Raw genomic sequence first — 19,497 nt, forward strand, 5'->3', positions numbered from 1 at the left:
CAACGCGTGTGACGCGGAGCGTGGGCGGGGGTGGGGGAGGGGCGGGCTGAGGTCACGCGCCGCGGGCGCAGCCTCGCCTCTTCCGAAGCGGCCGAGTGTGTGTGGGGGGGGGGAATGGAAACAGCTGCCCCACGTGCCGGGGGCCCGGGCCCGGCCCTGCCCGAGGGACCCGCCCCCCCCACCGCCCAGGCCACGCCCCCCTCCGCCCAGGCCACGCCCCCCTCCGCCCAGGCCACGCCCCCGAGCGCGAGCGCCCGCGCGAGCCCTCGGCCTCGCCCTCCGCAGGCCCCGCCCGACCCCGACGCCGCCATGGCCAGCACCGCCCAGGGTACGGCGACCCCTCCTCACCATCCCCCCCCCCCCACCTTACCTCCTTCCCTTCCCCACAGCACCTGTATATGTGTATATATGTTTGTACATATTTATTACTCTATTTATTTTACTTGTACCTATCTATTCTATTCATTTTATTTTGCTAATATGCTTGGTTTTGTTGTCTGTCTCCCCCTTCTAGACTGTGAGCCCGCTGTTGGGCGCTCAATAAATACGATTGATTGATTGATTCCCCACAGCACCTGTATATATGTAGATATGTTTGTACATATTTATTACTGTATTTTACCTGTACATATCTATTCTATTCATTTTATTTTGCTAATATGCTTGGTTTTGTTGTCTGTCTCCCCCTTCTAGACTGTGAGCCCGCTGTTGGGTAGGGACTGTCTCTAGATGTTGCCAACTTGGACTTCCCAAGCGCTCTGCACACAATAAGCGCTCAATAAATACGATTGATTGATTGATTCCCCACAGCACCTGTATATATGTAGATATGTTTGTACATATTTATTACTGTATTTTACCTGTACATATCTATTCTATTCATTTTATTTTGCTAATATGATTGGTTTTGTTGTCTGTCTCCCCCTTCTAGACTGTGAGCCCGCAGTTGGGTAGGGACTGTCTCTAGATGTTGCCAACTTGGACTTCCCAAGCGCTCTGCACACAGTAAGCGCTCAATAAGTACGATTGATTGATTGATTCCCCACAGCACCTGTATATATGTAGATATGTTTGTACATATTTATTACTGTATTTTACCTGTACATATCTATTCTATTCATTTTATTTTGTTAATATGCTTGGTTTTGTTCTCTGTCTCCCTCTTCTAGACTGTGAGCCCGCTGTTGGGTAGGGACTGTCTCTATATATTGCCAACTTGTACTTCCCAAGCGCTTAGTACAGTGCTCTGCACACAGTAAGCGCTCAATAAATACGATTGATTGATTGATTCCCCCCTTCAAGGCCCTACTGAGAGCTCACCTCCTCCAGGAGGCCTTCCCAGACTGAGCCCCCTCCTTCCTCTCCCCCTCGCCCCCCATCCCCCCGTCTTACCTCCTTCCCTTCCCCACAGCACCTGTATATATGTATATATGTTAGTACATATTTATTACTCTATTTATTTTACTTGTACATATCTATTCTATTCATTTTATTTTGCTAATATGATTGGTTTTGTTCTCTGTCTCCCCCTTCTAGACTGTGAGCCCGCAGTTGGGTAGGGACCGTCTCTATATGTTGCCAACTTGGACTTCCCAAGCACTTAGTACAGTGCTCTGCGCACAGTAAGCGCTCAATAAATGCGATTGATTGATTGATTGATTCCCCACAGCACCTGTATATATGTTTGTACATGTTTATTACTCTATTTTACTTGTACATATCTATTCTATTCATTTTATTTTGTTAATATGCTTGGTTTTGTTCTCCGTCTCCCCCTTCTAGACTGTGAGCCCACTGTTGGGTAGGGACCGTCTCTATATGTTGCCAACTTGGACTTCCCAAGCGCTTAGTACAGTGCTCTGCACACAGTAAGCGCTCAATAAATACGATTGATTGATTGATTTCCCCCCTTCAAGGCCCTACTGAGAGCTCACCTCCTCCAGGAGTCCTTCCCACACTTAGCCCCCTCCTTCCTCTCCCCCTCGCCCCCCATCCTCCCCCCGCCTTACCTCCTTCCCTTCCCCACAGCACCTGTGTATATGTATATATGCTTGTGCATATTTATTACTCTATTTTACTTGTACATATCTATTCTATTTATTTTATTTTGTTAGTATGTTTGGTTTTGTTCTCTGTCTCCCCCTTTTAGACTGTGAGCCTGTTGGGTAGGGACTGTCTCTATATGTTACCAACTTGGACTTCCCAAGCGCTTAGTACAGTGCTCTGCACACAGTAAGCGCTCAATAAATACGATTGATTGATTGATTCCCCCCTTCAAGGCCCTACTGAGAGCTCACCTCCTCCAGGAGGCCTTCCCAGACTGAGCCCCCTCCTTCCTCTCCCCCTCGCCCCCCATCCCCCTGTCTTACCTCCTTCCCTTCCCCACAGCACCTGTATATATGTATATATGTTTGTACATATTTATTACTCTATTTATTTTACTTGTCCATATCTATTCTACTTATTTTATTTTGTTAGTATATTTGGTTTTGTTCTCTGTCTCCCCCTTTTAGACAGTGAGCCCACTGTTGGGTAGGGACCGTCTCTATATGTTGCCAACTTGGACTTCCCAAGCGCTTAGTACAGTGCTCTGCACATAGTAAGCGCTCAATAAATACGATTGATGATGATGATGATGATGATACTAACCTCTTGGGAGGACACAGCCCACTGTTGGGTAGGGACTGTCTCTATATGTTGCCAACTTGTACTTCCCAAGCGCTTAGTCCAGTGCTCTGCACACAGTAAGCGCTCAATAAATACGATTGATTGATTCCCCACAGCACCTGTATATATGTAGATATGTTTGTGCATATTTATTACTCTATTTATTTTGCTTGTACATATCTATTCTATTTATTTTATTTTGTTAATATGCTTGGTTTTGTTCTCTGTCGCCCCCTTCTAGACTGTGAGCCCGCTGTTGGGTAGGGACCGTCTCTATATGTTGCCAACATGTACTTCCCAAGCGCTTAGTACAGTGCTCTGCACACAGTAAGCGCTCAATAAATACAATTGATTGATTCCCCACAGCACCTGTATATATGTTTGTACATGGTTATTACTCTATTTTACTTGTACATATCTATTCTATTTATTTTATTTTGTTAATATGCTTGGTTTTGTTCTCTGTCTCCCCCTTCTAGACTGTGAGCCCACTGTTGGGTAGGGACTGTCTCTATATATTGCCAACTTGTACTTCCCAAGCACTTAGTACAGTGCTGTGCACACAGTAAGCGCTCAATAAATACGATTGATTGATTGACTGATTCCCCACAGCACCTGTATATATGTGTATATGTTTGTACATATTTATTACTCTATTTATTTTACCTGTACCCTCCGCTCCTCTGCCACTAATCTCCTCACCGTGCCTCATTCTCGCCTGTCCCGCCGTCCACCCCCCGGCTCACGTCATCCCCCTGGCCTGGAATGCCCTCCCTCTGCCCATCCGCCAGCTCGATCACTTCCTCCCTTCAAGGCCCTACTGAGAGCTCACCTCCTCCAGGAGGCCTTCCCACACTGAGCCCCTTCCTTCCTCTCCTCCTCGTCCCCCTCTCCGTCCCCCCATCTTACCTCCTTCCCTTCCCCACAGCACCTGTACATATGTATATATGTTTGTACATATTTATTACTCTATTTACTTACTTATTCATTTATTTCACTTGTACATATCTATTCTATTTATTTTATTTTGTTAGTATGTTTGGTTTTGTTCTCTGTCTCCTCCTTCTAGACTGTGAGCCCACTGTTGGATAGGGACTGTCTCTATATGTTGGCAACTTGTACTTGCCAAGCGCTTAGTACAGTGCTCTGCACACAGTAAGCGCTCAATAAATACGATTGATTGATTGATTTCCCCCCTTCAAGGCCCTGCTGAGAGCTCACCTCTTCCAGGAGGCCTTCCCAGAGTGAGCCCCCTCCTTCCTCTCCCCCTCGCCCCCACTCCCCCCTTACCTCCTTCCCTTCCCCACAGCACCTGTATATATGTATATATGTTTGTACCTATTTATTACTCTATTTATTTTACTTGTACATATCAATCAATCAATCGTATTTTACTTGTACCTATCTATTCTGTTTATTTTGTTAATATGTTTGGTTTTGTTCTCTGTCTCCCCCTTCTAGACTGTGAGCCCACTGTTGGGTAGGGACTGTCTCTATATATTGCTGACTTGGGCTTCCCAAGCGCTTAGTACAGTGCTCTGCACACAGTAAGTGCTCAATAAATATGATTGATTGATTGATTGATTGACAGGGACAGCCGGGAGCAGGGGCAGGGGGAAGGGCAGGGGCGGGGCAGAGGCAGGGCATGGTGGGGAGCAGGGGAAGGGCAGGGCAGAGCAGAGGCAGGGAGAGGCATGGTGGGGAGCAGGGGGAGGGCAGGGAAGGGGCAGGGGGAAGGGAAGGGCAGGGGCAATCAATCAATCAATCGTATTTATTGAGCGCTTACTATGTGCAGAGCACTGTACTAAGCGCTTGGGAAGTACAAATTGGCAACACATAGAGACAGTCCCTACCCAACAGTGGGCTCACAGTCTAAAAGGGGGAGACAGAGAACAGAACCAAACATACCAACAAAATAAAATAAATAGGATAGAAATGTACAAGTGAAATAAAGGGCATGGTGGGGAGCAGGGGCAGGAGCATGGCGAGGGCAGGGCAGAGAAGGGGCGGGGGGGAGGGAAGGGCAGGGGTAGAGAAGGGGCAGGGGCAGGGCATGGTGGGGAACGGGGCAGGAGCAGGGGGAGGGCAGGGACAGGGTAGGGGGAGAGTAGGGGCAGAGGCAGGGCATGGTGGGGAGCAGGGGCAGGAGCATGGCGAGGGCAGGGCAGAGAAGGGGCAGGGGGAAGGGAGGGGCAGGGGTAGAGAAGGGGCAGGGGCAGGGCATGGTGGGGAACGGGCAGGAGCAGGGGGAGGGCAGGGGCAGGGACAGGGCATGGTGGGAAGCAGGGGAGGGGCAAGGGCAGGGATGGGGCAGGGGAAGGGATGGGCAGGGGCAAGGGAGGGGAATAGTAGAGGTGGTGGAAAGGGAGGGACTGGGTAGGGTCAGGGCAGTGGGGAGCAGGGGGAAAGGGAAGGGAGGGACGGGGTAGGGTCAGGGCAGTGGGGAGCAGGGGGAAGGGGAAGGGAGGGACGGGTAGGGTAGAGGGAAGGACGGGCAGGGTAGGGACAAGGGAAGGGGCAGAGCAGGGGCAGGGGTTAGGGACAGACAGGACAGGGGCAAGGACAAGGTAGGGTCAGGACATGGGAAGAGCTGGGACAGGGGGAAGGGAAGGGTGGGGGCAGGGGGAGCGGAAGGACGAGCAGGGGAAGGGTGAGGGGACAGGGGCAGGGGGAACGGCAGGATGGACAGGGTAGAGGCAAGGGCAGAGCAGGGGGGGTGCAGATGGAAAAAGAGGAAAAACATTGCACTCCAGACCGTCAGCTCATGCCTCTCGACTGTAAGCTCATAGTGGGCAGGGAACATGTCTGCTAATTCTGCTGCGTTGTTCTCCCCCAAGCGCTTAGAACAATGCTCTGCACCTAGTAAGCACTCAGTAAATACCACTGATTGATTGAGGCGTGGAGATGCAAGGATCTCAATGGGCTGGAGGGCTGAATGGTCACACTCCTGCTTCCTAGATGGAGAGACCCCAGAGGGGAAGCGACCTTCCTCCTCCTTCCCCCTCCTTCCTCTCCCCCTCCCCACAGCACCTGTATATATGTTTGTACATATTTATTACTCTATTTTGCTTGTACATATTTATTCTATTTATTTTATTTTGTTAATATGTTTTGTTGTCTGTCTCCCCCTTCTAGACTGTGAGCCCGCTGTTGGGAAGGGACCATCTCTATATGTTGCCAACTTGGACTTCCCAAGGGCTTAGTACAGTGCTCTGCACACAGTAAGTGCTGAATAAATACGATTGAATGAATGAATGAATGAATAATGGCCCAGGGTCACCCGAACGGCAGCAGGGGCTGGATTTCCCGCCTTTTCCCTAGCGATTGAGGGATGTAATAATAATAATCATGGTATTTGTGAAGCACTTACTCTGTGCCAGGCACTGTATTAAGCGCTGGGTTGGATACAAGGAAATCAGGCTGGACACAGTTCCTGTCCCGTAAGGGCCTCACAGTCTTAATTCCCTTTTTACAGATGAGGTAACTGAGGCCCAGAGAAGTGAAGTGACTTGCCACACAGCAGACAAGTGGTAGAGCCGGGATTAGAACCCATGACCTTCTGACTCCTAGGCCTGTGGTCTGTCTAGTACGCCATGCTGCTTCTTGGCCTCAGGCTCCTTGCCCTCTGCCATCCGGAGTAGCTGCTCCGACAGCACCTGGCCTCATTAAAACTTTTCTTTGAATCTGGGCATCTCTTCGAAAGACAATAATCGGATGCTGGTAAGCCCCTAAGGGCTGGAATTGTGTCATCCTACTCTATGGATACACCCCCGGAACAATTTCCGATCGATATGTGTCCATGGCTTCGCTGTGGGTTGGAGACGACAGCATAAGACGAGACAAGACTCCACTGTACTCTCCCAAATGTGTAAAATAGTAACTGCCCAGTGAATATCAATCAATCCAGCAATCTATCAATTGAGTGCTTACTGTGTGCACAGCACTGTACTAAGTGCTTGGGAGATGGGGAGAGTATAATACAATGTAACAGACACATTCCCTATCTGCAGTGAGCTTACGGTCTAGAAGGGGAGACAGATGTTAATATAAATAAATAAATTATGGATATATACATAAGGGCTGTGGGGCTGAGAGAGGGGTGGAAGGGGGGAGCAAATCCAGTTGCGAGGGTGACTTCCGAAGGGAGCGGGAAATGAAGGCTTAGTCATTTAATACGGCTTTGAAGGTGATTGATTGACAAGTGGAGTTTGCTTCTTCAGTTGTCCTTCCAGTGCATACACCTCCTTTTACAAAAGCAAACTTTCTAGAAAAGTGTTTGTGAAATATCTGCAAGTTTGGCATATGAGTTCTTTGAATTCTTAGTGACTCAGAGTCCGTAGGAGACTCTGAATCACTGCCCTGTCCATAATATTTAGCTGCTTCTCTCGGATCTTTAAATGTAACGGTTATATGTAATAGGTCTTTGAAACAACATGTTGTTGTTTGCAGCTCATGTCTACACTGACTCCCGCCTACCAATACATAAAGACAATACCTTTTCCCACTCCTTTTAATAGTAATACTACTAATAATTGTGGTATTAGTTAAGCACTTGCTGTGTGCCAGACAGTGTACTAAGCGCTGGCGGGGGGTGGGGGGGATACAAGCAAATCCCTGTCCCACATCGAGCTCAGTCTTAATCCCTAATTTACAGATGAGGTAACTGAGGTCCAGAAAAATGAAGTGACCTGCCCAAGTCACACTGCAGTCAAGCGGCGGAGTCAGGATTAGAACCCAGCTCCTTCTGACATTCAGGCCAGGGCTCTTTCCACTAGACCATGCTCCTTCTCTGACATAAAACAAGGCCTAACCTCAAAGGAAACAAAATTTATAATTGAAATTAAAAGGAACTCATTTGGGGGATTTTGAATTTGTCCAGAAAGATTCCAGGATTTTCAGGCATCTTTAGAAATAGAAGGGTCCCTACATTCATACAGTCGTAGTTCCTGAGGGTCTCTTTTGTGCAGAACATTACACTAAGCACTGATTGATCAATCAACTAGTCGGTGGTATTTATTGAGCGCTTACTATGTGCAGAGCACTATACTAAGCTCTTGGGAGAGTCCAGTACAATAGAGTTGGCAGACGTGTGCCGTGTCCACAAGGAGCTTGCAATCAATCCATCAATAGGACAAGATACAAGGTATTAATTAAGAGTCTGTCCCGGGCTCATAGAAGGCTCACAACCTAAGAAGGCAGGGGTGAGTGGCGACATATACAAAGAGCGACTGAGTTTGTGAAAGTAGCAAAACGCGAACGTTAATTAAAAATAATAAGAGCTACTTCAGGGTGGTCCCAAGGCAGTCACCCCTTCGCCCAACATTCTTTCAAAAGGTGTGTTGCCACTGTGTGCATTGGTGAGTACAATAAAACAGTTGGTAGACGTGTTCCCTGCCCCAAACAAGTGTACGTTTTAGATGGGGGAAATAGACATTAATGTAAATAAATCATTAATACTACATAATTTATAATTGTTGCTTATACAATGTATAGATATAGACTCTTTCGAGGCCCTATATCGTTCTCGCCTGTCCCGCCATCGACCCCCGGCCCACGTCATCCCCCGGGCCTGGAATGCCCTCCCTCTGCCCATCCGCCAAGCTAGCTCTCTTCCTCCCTTCAAGGCCCTACTGAGAGCTCACCTCCTCCAGGAGGCCTTCCCAGACTGAGCCCCTTCCTTCCTCTCCCCCTCGTCCCCCTCTCCATCCCCCCATCTTACCTCCTTCCCTTCCCCACAGCACCTGTATATATGTATATATGTTTGTACATATTTATTACTCTAATTATTTTACTTGTACATATCTATCCTATTTATTTTATTTTGTTAGTATGTTTGGTTTTGTTCTCTGTCTCCCCCTTTTAGACTGTGAGCCCACTGTTGGGTAGGGACTGTCTCTATATGTTGCCAATTTGTACTTCCCAAGCGCTTAGTACAGTGCTCTGCACATAGTAAGCGCTCAATAAATACGATTGATGATGATGATGATATGTACATAGGTGCTGGGAGGTTGTGGGGGCAGGGCAGATAGGTGCCCATAGGTCACGAGAAGCAGCGTGGCTCAGCGGAAAGAGCCCGGGCTTTGGAGTCAGAGTTCATGGGTTCAAATCCCGGCTCCGCCAATTGTCAGCTGTGTGACTTTGGGCAAGTCACTTCACTTCTCTGTGCCTCAGTTACCTCATCTGTACAATAGGGGTTAAGACTGGGAGCCCCACGTGGGACAACCTGATCACCTTGTAACCTCCCCAGCGCTTAGAACAGTGCTTTGCACATAGCGCTTAATAAATGCTATCATTATTATTATTATTATTATTAAATACAAGCGCACAGACTACCCAAAGGGGAGAAGGAGCTGGGGAAAAGAAGGCTCGATTGGGGAATGCCTCTTGGAGGAAGTGTGACTCTAATAAGGCTTTGAAGATGGAGAGAGGTGATCCCGTATATGCAGAAGGGGGAGGGACTTGCAGGCCAGAGGGAAGATCAATCAATCAGTCGTATTTATTGAGCGCTTACTGTGTGCAGAGCACTGTACTAAGCGCTTGGGAAGAACAAGTTGGCACCATATAGAGACGGTCCCTACCCAACAGCAGGCTCACAGTCTAGAAGGTGAGAAGCAGCGTGGCTCAGTGGAAAGAGCCCGGGCTTTGGAGTCAGAGGTCATGGGTTCGAATCCTGCTCCACCACATGTCTGCTGTGTGACCTTGGGCAAGTCACTTGACTTCTCTGAGCCTCAGTTCCCTCATCTGTAAAATGGGGATTAAGACTGTGAGCCCCGCGTGGGACAACCCGATCCCCTTGTAACCCCCCCCCCAGCGCTTAGAACAGTGCTCCGCACATAGTAAGTGCTTAACAAATGCCATCATTATTTATTTATTTATTAGAAGGGGGAGACAGAGAACAAAACCAAATGTACTAACAAAATAAAATAAATAGAATAGTAAATATGTACAAGTAAAATAAACAGAGTGATAAATCGGTGGGATGTGGGAAAGGAGTTGGCAGGGATATCGAGGTACAGTGAGCCGGCTGATGCTAGAGGAGCAAGCGGTGAGGCTGGCCTAAGGTAGGAGGGGGGCAAACTGGTTGAGTGCTTGGCTGCGAGCTCATGGCAAGCAGAAATTGTCGTTGTTTATTGTTGTATTGTACTTTCCCAAGCGCTTAGTAGACTGCTCTGCACCCAGTAAGCGCTTAATAAATACGATTGAATGATTGAATAAAGCTAGTGATAAGGAATAACAAGTAGCAGCGGTAGGATACGAACCCAGACCTCCAGGGAGACTGGAGGCTCATATGGCTCAGTGGAAAGAGCACGGGCTCGGGAGTCAGCGATCATGGGTTCAAATCCCCGCTCGGCCACGTATCAGCTGTGTGACCTTGGGCAAGCCACTTAACTTCTCTGTGCCTCAGTTCCCTCAACTGTAAAACGGGGATTAAGACTGTGAGCCCAACGTGGGACAGCCTGATCACTTTTGCATCCACCCCAGCGCTTAGAACAGTGCTTTGCACATAGTAAGTGCTTAACAAATGCCATTATTATTATTATTATTCTCTGTGCCTCAGTTACCTCATCTCTAAAATGGGGATTAAGACTGTGAGCCCCACGTGGGACAACCTGATCACCTTGTATCCCCCCCCCCAGCTCTAAGAACAGTGCTTTGCGCATAGTAAGCGCTTAACATAGACCAACATTATTATTATTATTATGTGATCTTTTTGTGTGATATCCGTTCCGAGTCTTCTTCTGGAATAAGACTAGTAACCCAAAATTTACAAAAAGAAAAAAAAACATTGTATTGATTTCAAGGGGGTGAGCCTGGCTGAGTAAAATGGTCAGTACTTAAAGTAATCAAAACTGAAATTAAGTACAATGATTTCACACATCTATTGCATTAATTTACTTTAGTGTTGTAGTCATGGCTTCACAATCCCAGGGAGGCAGGTAGTGATCTAAGTAAGAGCTTGAGCTTTAGACTTGACTGCCCTTGGTTTACCGTGAGGATATAGGTGGGTGATTTCACTTCTTTTTTTAAATTCATGAAATAGGGATGATATTGAGAAGCAGCGTGGCTCAGTGGAAAGAGCATGGGCTTTGGAGTCAGGTCATGGGTTCAAATCCCGGCTCTGCCAATTGTCAGCTGTGTGACTTTGGCCAAGTCACTTAACTTCTCTGGGCCTCAGTTACCTCATCTGTAAAATGGGGAGTAAGACTGTGAGCCCCCCGTGGGGCAACCTGATCACCTTGTAGCCTCCCCAGGGCTTAGAACAGTGCTTTGCACATAGTAAGCGCTTAATAAATGCCATCATTATTATTATTATTATTACTGCTTTCCCTTACAGGGATGATGGGTTAAACATGATTATATTAGTGGTGGTAATGGATATATCACAAGCCAGAGGTTTATTTTGGTTGGTGACTAGGAACATGGAAATTGCGTGGTCTTTAGGAGGCTTAAGATTTTTCAGTCTGGTCCAAGAATCCTAGCTAGTTGCTAGTGGACTCTTCCTTATGAGAAAACTACTTTGAAATATTTGAAGTACAGATATATATATATATATATATATGTATATATATATATGTACATATATATATACATATATATATATATATTAATGCAAACAAAACCGAGTTTTTCCAAGTTCTTAACCTGAAAAATCTTTGGGGCCCTGGCCATTTTTTTTTTCCATTTTATTCATTTCCAGTGCTTAGTACTGTGGTCTCTGCACCCACTAGTGTTTTTCAATAATTACTATCGAATGGATGACAGAGATCCAAACAGAAAAATGAATGGAATAAGAACACGATCTAGTTGACAGTCTGTATATTTTGATGGTACTCTTCTGACTTCTACAAATTATTAAAAATTTGGTTAATTTGTGCCATCTCCTTAAAAGATGGGTTTTTTACTCAAGTTTTGACTAGGTCAAGCTGAGCCCAATGTTGCTATCTGTCTGATGTAATGATTCTATCAATGGCTTTGTATTAGAAACATGTTTATATGTATATATGTTTGTACATATTTATTACTCTATTTATTTATTTTACCTGTACTTATCCATTCTATTTATTTCATTTTGTTAGTATGTTTGGTTTTGTTCTCTGTCTCCCCCTTCTAGACTGTGAGCCCACTGTTGGGTAGGGACTGTTTCTATATGTTGCCAACTTGTACTTCCCAAGTGCTTAGTACAGTGCTCTGCACATAGTAAGCGCTCAATAAATACGATTGATGATGGTGATGATGATGTTGAGGAGTCTAGCACTAAATAAACTAGACATGTTCACTTGTATCGTAATTTGGCTCTCATGTGAAATTTAGGGAAGCTGCATGGTCTAGTGGTAAGAACTTGGTCCTGGGGGTCAGAGGACATGGGTTCGAATCCCAGCTCTGCCACATGCCTGCTGTGTGACCTTGGGCAAGTCACTTCACATCACTGTCCTTCAGTTGCAGTATCTGCTGTGTGACTTTGGGCAAATCAATCAATCAATCGTATTTATTGAGCGCTTGGTGTGTGCAGAGCACTGTATTAAGCGCTTGGGAAGTACAAGTTGGCAGCATATAGAGACAGTCCCTACCCAACAGTGGGCTCACAGTCTCAAAGGGGGAGACAGAGAACAAAACCAAACATACTAACAAAATAAAATAAATAGACTAGATGTGTACAAGTAAAATAAATTCTGTATTTCAGTTGCCTCACCTGTAAAATGGGCGTTAAGACTGTGAGCCCCATGCAGGAACTGTGTCCAAACTGATTACCTCATATCTACTCTTGTGCTTAAAACAGTGCTTGGCACATAGGAAGCGCTTAACAAAGATCACTGTTATTATTTTCCAGAAAATTCCCAGTTAGAATTTAAAATAAAGAACGTAAAATCCCAAATATAAAAGTGTCGCGGCATAGATATTTAAGATTCCAAAAAAAACTAATATCCTTACCTTCCCTATATGGCTCAGTAACAAATTCAAATGTTTCGCGGTACATCTTATTAATGTTACAGGGAAATTTGACTCACTGGACCTTGCTGAATTCACAAAAAAACAGCCATGGTGGCGTAAACTCTTTGGTCAGGACTCCGGACCCTCTACTGAGAAATACAGCGTAGCAACACAGTTGGTGATCGGAGGGGTCACAGGATGGTAAGTGATGTGTAAGATGACAAATTGCCAAATCAACCTGTATTGCTAGAAATAAGTGGTGTTTTAAAATATTCTGTAGTACAAATGGATCAACAACCTTGTGCATATCTACTATTCTATTTATTTTGTTAATGATGTGCATCTAGCTTTATTTCTATTTATTCTGATGACACCTCTCCACATGTTTTGTTTTGTTGTCTGTCTCCCCCTTCTAGACTGTGAGCCTGTTGTTCGGTAGGGACCGTCTCTATATGTTGCCAACTTGGACTTCCCAAGCGCTTAGTACAGTGCTGTGCACACAGTAAGCGCTCAATAAATATGATTGAATGAATGGAACAACCTCCAAATACTGCAATAGTTTCATTCATTCAGTCGTATTTATTGAAAGCTTACAGTGTGCAGTTACGTTTGAGACACCTAATAAGAAAGACAATAATTCTTACTAAATTTGGAACTTGCATTTCTTTTTTTAACAGACACTTTAAAGCACAGCAAAGTTTTAAAAAATCCGCTCCAAAATTCATCCATCAGTCAATCGGTCAGTGATATTTGTTGAGCATGTACTGTGCTATACTGAGCACTTGGGAAAATGTAATACAGCAGACTTGGTAGACAAGATCCATGGCCATGAGGAGCTTACAATCTACGGGGGGAGACAGACATTCAGATAGATTTAGGAATCGGAGAAATAATAATAATAATAATAATAATAATAATAATAGTGGCATTTGTTAATCGCTTACTATGTGCAAAGCACTGTTCTAAGCGCTGGGGGGATACAGTGTGATCAAGTAGGGCTCACAGTCTTAATCCCCATTTTTACAGATGAGGTAACTGAGGCTCGGAGAAGCTAAGTGACTTGCCCAAGGTCACACAGCAGACTTGTGGCGGAGCTGGGATTCGAACCCACGATCTTTGACTCCAAAGCCCGTGCTCTTCCCACTGAGCCACGAGGATAGGAATATCTACATAACTTGTGGAACTAGGGCGTCAAGGTGTTGAAGGGGTACACAGCCAAGTTCATAGTTGACAAAGGGGGGAGAGCAGGTAGGGGAAATAAAAGGCTTCATCTGGGAGGGCTTCTTGGAGGAGATGTGATTTTAAGAGTTTTGATGGTGGAGAGCATGGAACCTAATTTTTAAAATGAGAGAAGCAGTGTGGTCCAGTGGATAGAGCATGGGCCTCGGAGTGAGAAAGACCTCTGACTAATCCCAGCTCCAACACTAGTCTGCCATGCGACCTTGGGCAATTCACTTTGCGTCTCTGGGCCTCAGTTTCCTCCTCTGTAAAATGGGGATTAAGAATGTGAGCCCTATGTGGAAGAGGGACTGTGTCAAACCCACTTATCTTGTATTTACCTCAGCGCTTAGAACAGTGCCTGGCACAAAGTAAATGCTTAACAAATACTATTATTATTATTATTATCATTCTAAAAATATTCTGATTTCGATTAGTGTGGGGCTGTTTTTAGTGTCTAACCCTAATTAAAACTTGAGGTTCTGTTATCTCTGAAAAAGAGAAGCAGCGTGGCTCAGTGGAAAGATCCCGGGCTTTGGAGTCAGAGGTCATGGGTTCAAATCCCGGCTCTGCCAACTGTCAGCTGTGTGACTTTGGGCAAGTCACTTCACTTCTCTGAGCCTCAGTTACCTCATCTGTAAAATGGGGACTAAGATTGTGAGCCTCACAAGGGACAACCTGATCATCTTGTATCCTCCCCAGCGCTTAGATCAGTGCTTTGCACATAGTAAGCGCTTAACAAATACCAAAAAAAAAAAAAGCTGTATAAAATGTTGTTGTGTACCCATTATTCTGACTGTTGGTCTGATTCTGTAGGTGCACGGGTTTCATATTCCAGAAGGTTGGAAAGTTGGCAGCAACAGCAGTTGGAGGGGGATTTTTTCTACTTCAGGTCTGTATGTGTAACTTTTAATTTATTTGGAGCAGGTTTTGAATGAAGAAGAGGGTTACACTCTACCCTGTTCCTAATTGAATCACAGTTTTCGGACTGTGACTCTCAAAAAGAAATTCCAAATTGTAAATCGTATTTCATTTTATGCCTGGGCTAGATCCTGGTTATTTGTTTTAGTATTCATAGCAGTTATAGCTTCTGCAGATAATTTCTACTGTTTTCTTGTCTGTCAGACATTTAAAAAAATATATATATAAGGGTCCATTTGCCATTTAATTTTTCTGTGTAAGAATTCTTCCCAATTAGTCCAACGAAAATCACATATAGATTCTGGGGCCTGAAAACTACATGGAAAAACTTAGGTACTCACTAACTTATTTTTCTTTCGTTTGGGCGCACAGAAATCTATAGCCAATTTTCCCTTTAAAAATCTGGGAAAAGCAGAAAAAATAGTATGCTTTTAGGTTTAACCCTTCTTTATCGCTTCACTCTTCCACTCTATAGATTGCAAATCATTCTGGCTACATCAAAGTGGACTGGCAGAGAGTGGAGAAGGACATGAAAAAAGCTAAAGCACAGTTGAAAATCCGCCAAAGCAACCAACTGCCCACAGAAGTTAAAAGCAAAGCCGAGGAGGTATGACTTCTTTTCCAAACGGGCTAATCATGAGTGGAAAAACAGTGAGTGACAGGTCAAGATATACAATATATATCAGAAAATTGTGGGTAGAGCTTGTGGACAAAAGGAAGAATCCAGTAGGGGAGCAAAAACCTTATTTTGGTGATATTGTCCAGTACTGAGAGTTCCAGTAACACCCCCAAACACATGCCCCATTTAAGCGGCATGGTGTAGTGGATAAAGCACAGGAGTCAGAAGGTTATGGGTTCTAATCCCAGTTCAGCCACTTAACAATAATAATAATAATAATAATAATAATAATGGCATTTATTAAGCACTTACTAAGTGCAAAGCACTGTTCTAAGTGCTGGGGAAGTTACAAGGTGATCAGGTTGTCCCTCGGCGGGGGGACTCACAGTCTTAATCCCCATTTTACAGATGAGGTAACTGAGGCACAGAGAAGTTAAGTGACTTGCTCAAAGTCACGCAGCTGACAGTTGGCGGAGCCGGGATTTGAACCCGTGACCTCTGATTCCCAAGCCCGTGCTCTTTCCACTGCGCCACGCTGCTTCTCTCACTGCTGTGTGACCGTGGGCAAGTCACATCCCTTCTCTGTGCCTCGGTTCCCTCATCTGTAAAATGGGGATTGAGACTGTGAGGCGCACATAGGACAGGGACTGTGTCCAACCCAGTTTGCTTGTATCCACCCCAGCGCTTAGTACAGTGCCTGGCACGTAGTAAGCGCTTAACAAATGCCACAGTTATTATTAATAAAGCAAATAGGTGGGAAAAGGGCTATTTGGGCTCTTGATATTCACCACACCCTCAAGTCCCACAGCATTTATGTAAATATCTATAAATTATACATTTTAAATCATTTGTATTAGTGTCAGTCTCCCCCTCTAGACTGAAGTTCATTTTGGGCAGGGTCTATGACTACCAACTCTGTTGTATTGTACTCTTCAGGAACTTAGTACAGTGCTCTGTGCTCAATAAATACCACTGATAGTGATCGTAGATGATTAGCAGGCAGTACCATGGGAGATGCAGTCTCACATGCTCCTTTTCTCATTGTTATTTCTTAGCTTTTTACCCTTATTTCCAGTGAGGCACCTTGATAATGTAGAGGGCAGCAACTGGTTGGTCATTTGTGACTGAGGCCCTCTTTTCCGGACAAACAAGAAAACCACAGCAGGTGTAGTCAAGGCCTAGTAGTAGTAGTAGTAGCAGCAGGAAGGGTATTTATTATGCCCCCACTGAATACAACACATTTTTTTAATATATTATGTGAATACAACACTTTTTTTTAAGTGTTTGTGAAGATACAGCAGAAGCACGAGACCCGTTCTCTGCCCACCAGGAATTGTACTTCCTCTGAGTAGCAGAATGACTTAATGGAAAGACCTTGGGCCTGGAAAGAGGAAAGAGCACAGGCTTGGGAGTTAGAGGACGTGGGTTCTAATCCCCGCTCTGCCCCTTGTCTGCTGTGCGACCCTGGGCAAGCCACTTAACTTCTCTGTGCCTCAGTTACCTCATCTGTAAAATAGGGATTAAGACTTTGAGCTCCACATGGGACAACCTGATTACCTTGTATCTACCCCAGTGCTTAGAACAGCGCTGGGCATATAGTAAGTGCTTAACACATATCATCATCATCATTATTATTATTATTATTATTATTAATCCTGGCTCTTCCACATATCTGCTGAGTGATCTTAGGGCACACTTCACTTCTCTGAGCCTCAGTTTCCTCATCTGCAAAATGAGGATTCGGTACTTGTTTCCCTCATACTTAGACTGTTAGGCCCATGTGCAACTTGATTAACTTGTATCTTTTCCAGCACTTAGTACAGTGCTTGACATGTAGTAAGTGCTTAACAAATACCACATTTAGTATTATTATTATTATTATTGTTATTATTCTGAGTCTGGGGCTCTGACTTATTCAGGCGAGTCCGATAACTTTTCTAAATCTTGCCTTACCAAGATACTAAACTTCTGCTGGGAAAAATCTTGCCTTACCAACATACTAAACTTCTGCTGGGAATATACCCAGCCGGTTACAGATAAGGGAGTCCTAAGGGTTGATTCTGCGTTGAGAGAAGCCCGAAATCGGGGTGTCTCATATCAGCGGAAGCAAAACCGCTAGTAAGTAATTGGAAGTTAAATCTAAGTCCCTTTTAGCGGAAATGAGCAATGTAACGAGTGCCCTATCAAAGAAGGGGTGTGGATTGCCGAACTGACTGTTCCATCTTCTGCGCTCAGGTGGTTTCATTCGTGAAGAAGAACGTTCTCGTGGCCGGAGGCTTTGTTGGAGGATTTCTGCTCGGCATGGCTTCGTAGGAGGAAAACATCCGTGCCTCCATTTGACAGGCTGCCTTGTCCAGGCTCCATTGCTCCCATCTACCCTTTCTCCTTCCCCACTGCTCTTAGTAAAGAGAGAGTTTTCCCAACTGGTTAAATCATCACAAATTCTGCTTTTTTCTTTGGTCAAGCTCAATTTGTCTAAGACTGGAAAACTTCTATTACCTTCTTTTCATTTGCTCCTGTAGCCATAATCACCAGTCTTGTCAGTGTGGTGCGTCCATCTCCCCGATGCCCCCTCCCCTCCTTCCAAACGCAAGACTTCCTAAACTTATCTGTGGCATGGGATAACTGAGGTGGCCACAATTATATCAAGAATAGCATGATATCTCTCCTCAGAAAACACTCTTAGCCGTCCTCGCTTATGTCAATGCTGCTATGTGGTCAGGTCTTCTCTACTAACAGGCAAGATCAAGTTTCCTCCCCTCACAGATTTCCTTTTGGATTGTGTGCTCGAAAGATGTCTAACTGTGGAGATGATTCATCCAAAAAGATTGCCTCTCTTTAGTTGGATGAGAAACTGACAGGCAGAGAAATGTCACGCAAACACAGCCTACATGGTGGAGGGTGTGAATACATTGGCCATTAATCCCGCAATGTTGTGGTGGACTTGCCTTGCTGTTGCTTCTTCACCCGGTCTCTGTCTGCAGGCAGCTATTTGGCATCTGCTGAGTTATTTATATCTTTACTGGAACTCCTACTTTGGCACTGTGTTTGGAAACTCTGAATGTTCTCTGAAGCTTTCCCAAAGACATACCCTGTGTATATACGAATGATTTATTGTGACTTTCAAAATGTATTTTTCAGCACAAAACACAAATTTTCCTTCCATCTGCTGAAGGGACTTATAGCCGGCACAGCCAGTGAAAAATAAAGAATTCAAAAGTTTTATTTTTATTGCAGGTAGAAAAGCTCAAAGGCTTAATTGCCCAGATGGAGATCTCAATTTCATTTGACCTGACAGTAGTGAAGCAGTTATGTAACATAACATGCCACCTCTGTTCCCCTATTTTCCCATATTTTCTTTAGTTACTTTGGAATCAGCATTTGCCCCAAAGGACTTTATATAAGAATATAAAGGTTCCAGACATATAACTCTGGGATATCAAACTATTCTATAGTCCCACTTCAGTTCTGAATATGAGCTAGATGCTTCTGGAAATAAGGGATCTGGTACCCATAGAGATTAGAATATTCAAATCTGTTCTTCTCCCTGATCCCTAACCTCCTGAATTTTTCCCGTTTTTAAAGAACTCCAACAATACCACAACATGTTATTTTTAAGGGTTTATTCTTTGAATGGTCATGCAAAATAAAGGAAATGTTATTTTTAAAGAACTCCAACAATACCACAACATGTTATTTTTAAGGGTTTATTCTTTGAATGGTCATGAAAAATAAAGGAAATGTTACATTTCATCTGAGCTTCTGAAGAGGCAAGGAAAAAATAAAGCTGATATTTATCTTGATATGTAGCAAGTGATATAATCAATTTTTCAATGAGAAAATAAATGGTTAACCAAGATAACGTCTCATCGGCCAACAAAATGCTTCAGCAGAGGTAGATTTTTCTTTAGCCCCATATGTAAACAGGGCCAGCAAAAGTGCTGCCTTTCCTGAAAGTAATTCCCAGAGACAATAATTTTCCCTTGAAGAAAACTGACTCCTGATGAGTACTTACGGAGCAGTTCAAAAACTTACTAAAATGAACCTAGATGTCTAGCTTCATTTTCATGTATATCTCAATAGCCTTTTGAGAACTGAGGCTGCCCGTGTGTGGGTCATAACTTATTAAGCATTGCACTTTT

General features: G+C 44.6%; 1 protein-coding gene across 1 annotated transcript; it reads left to right on the forward strand.

The window, feature by feature from the left end:
- The first annotated feature begins 225 nt into the window (after nt 1–225).
- FUNDC2 (FUN14 domain containing 2) lies at nt 226–19,218 on the forward strand. The gene is made up of 5 exons (XM_038747665.1): nt 226–328; nt 12,660–12,798; nt 14,632–14,707; nt 15,212–15,343; nt 17,591–19,218. Exons 1-5 carry the CDS (start codon nt 310–312, stop codon nt 17,666–17,668), a joined length of 444 nt encoding a protein of 147 aa, XP_038603593.1. The 5' UTR covers nt 226–309; the 3' UTR covers nt 17,669–19,218.
- Nucleotides 19,219–19,497: the final 279 nt, after the last annotated feature.

The sequence above is a fragment of the Tachyglossus aculeatus genome, chromosome 6 (genome assembly GCF_015852505.1).
Source record: "Tachyglossus aculeatus isolate mTacAcu1 chromosome 6, mTacAcu1.pri, whole genome shotgun sequence".
NCBI classification, from domain to species: Eukaryota; Metazoa; Chordata; class Mammalia; order Monotremata; family Tachyglossidae; genus Tachyglossus; species Tachyglossus aculeatus.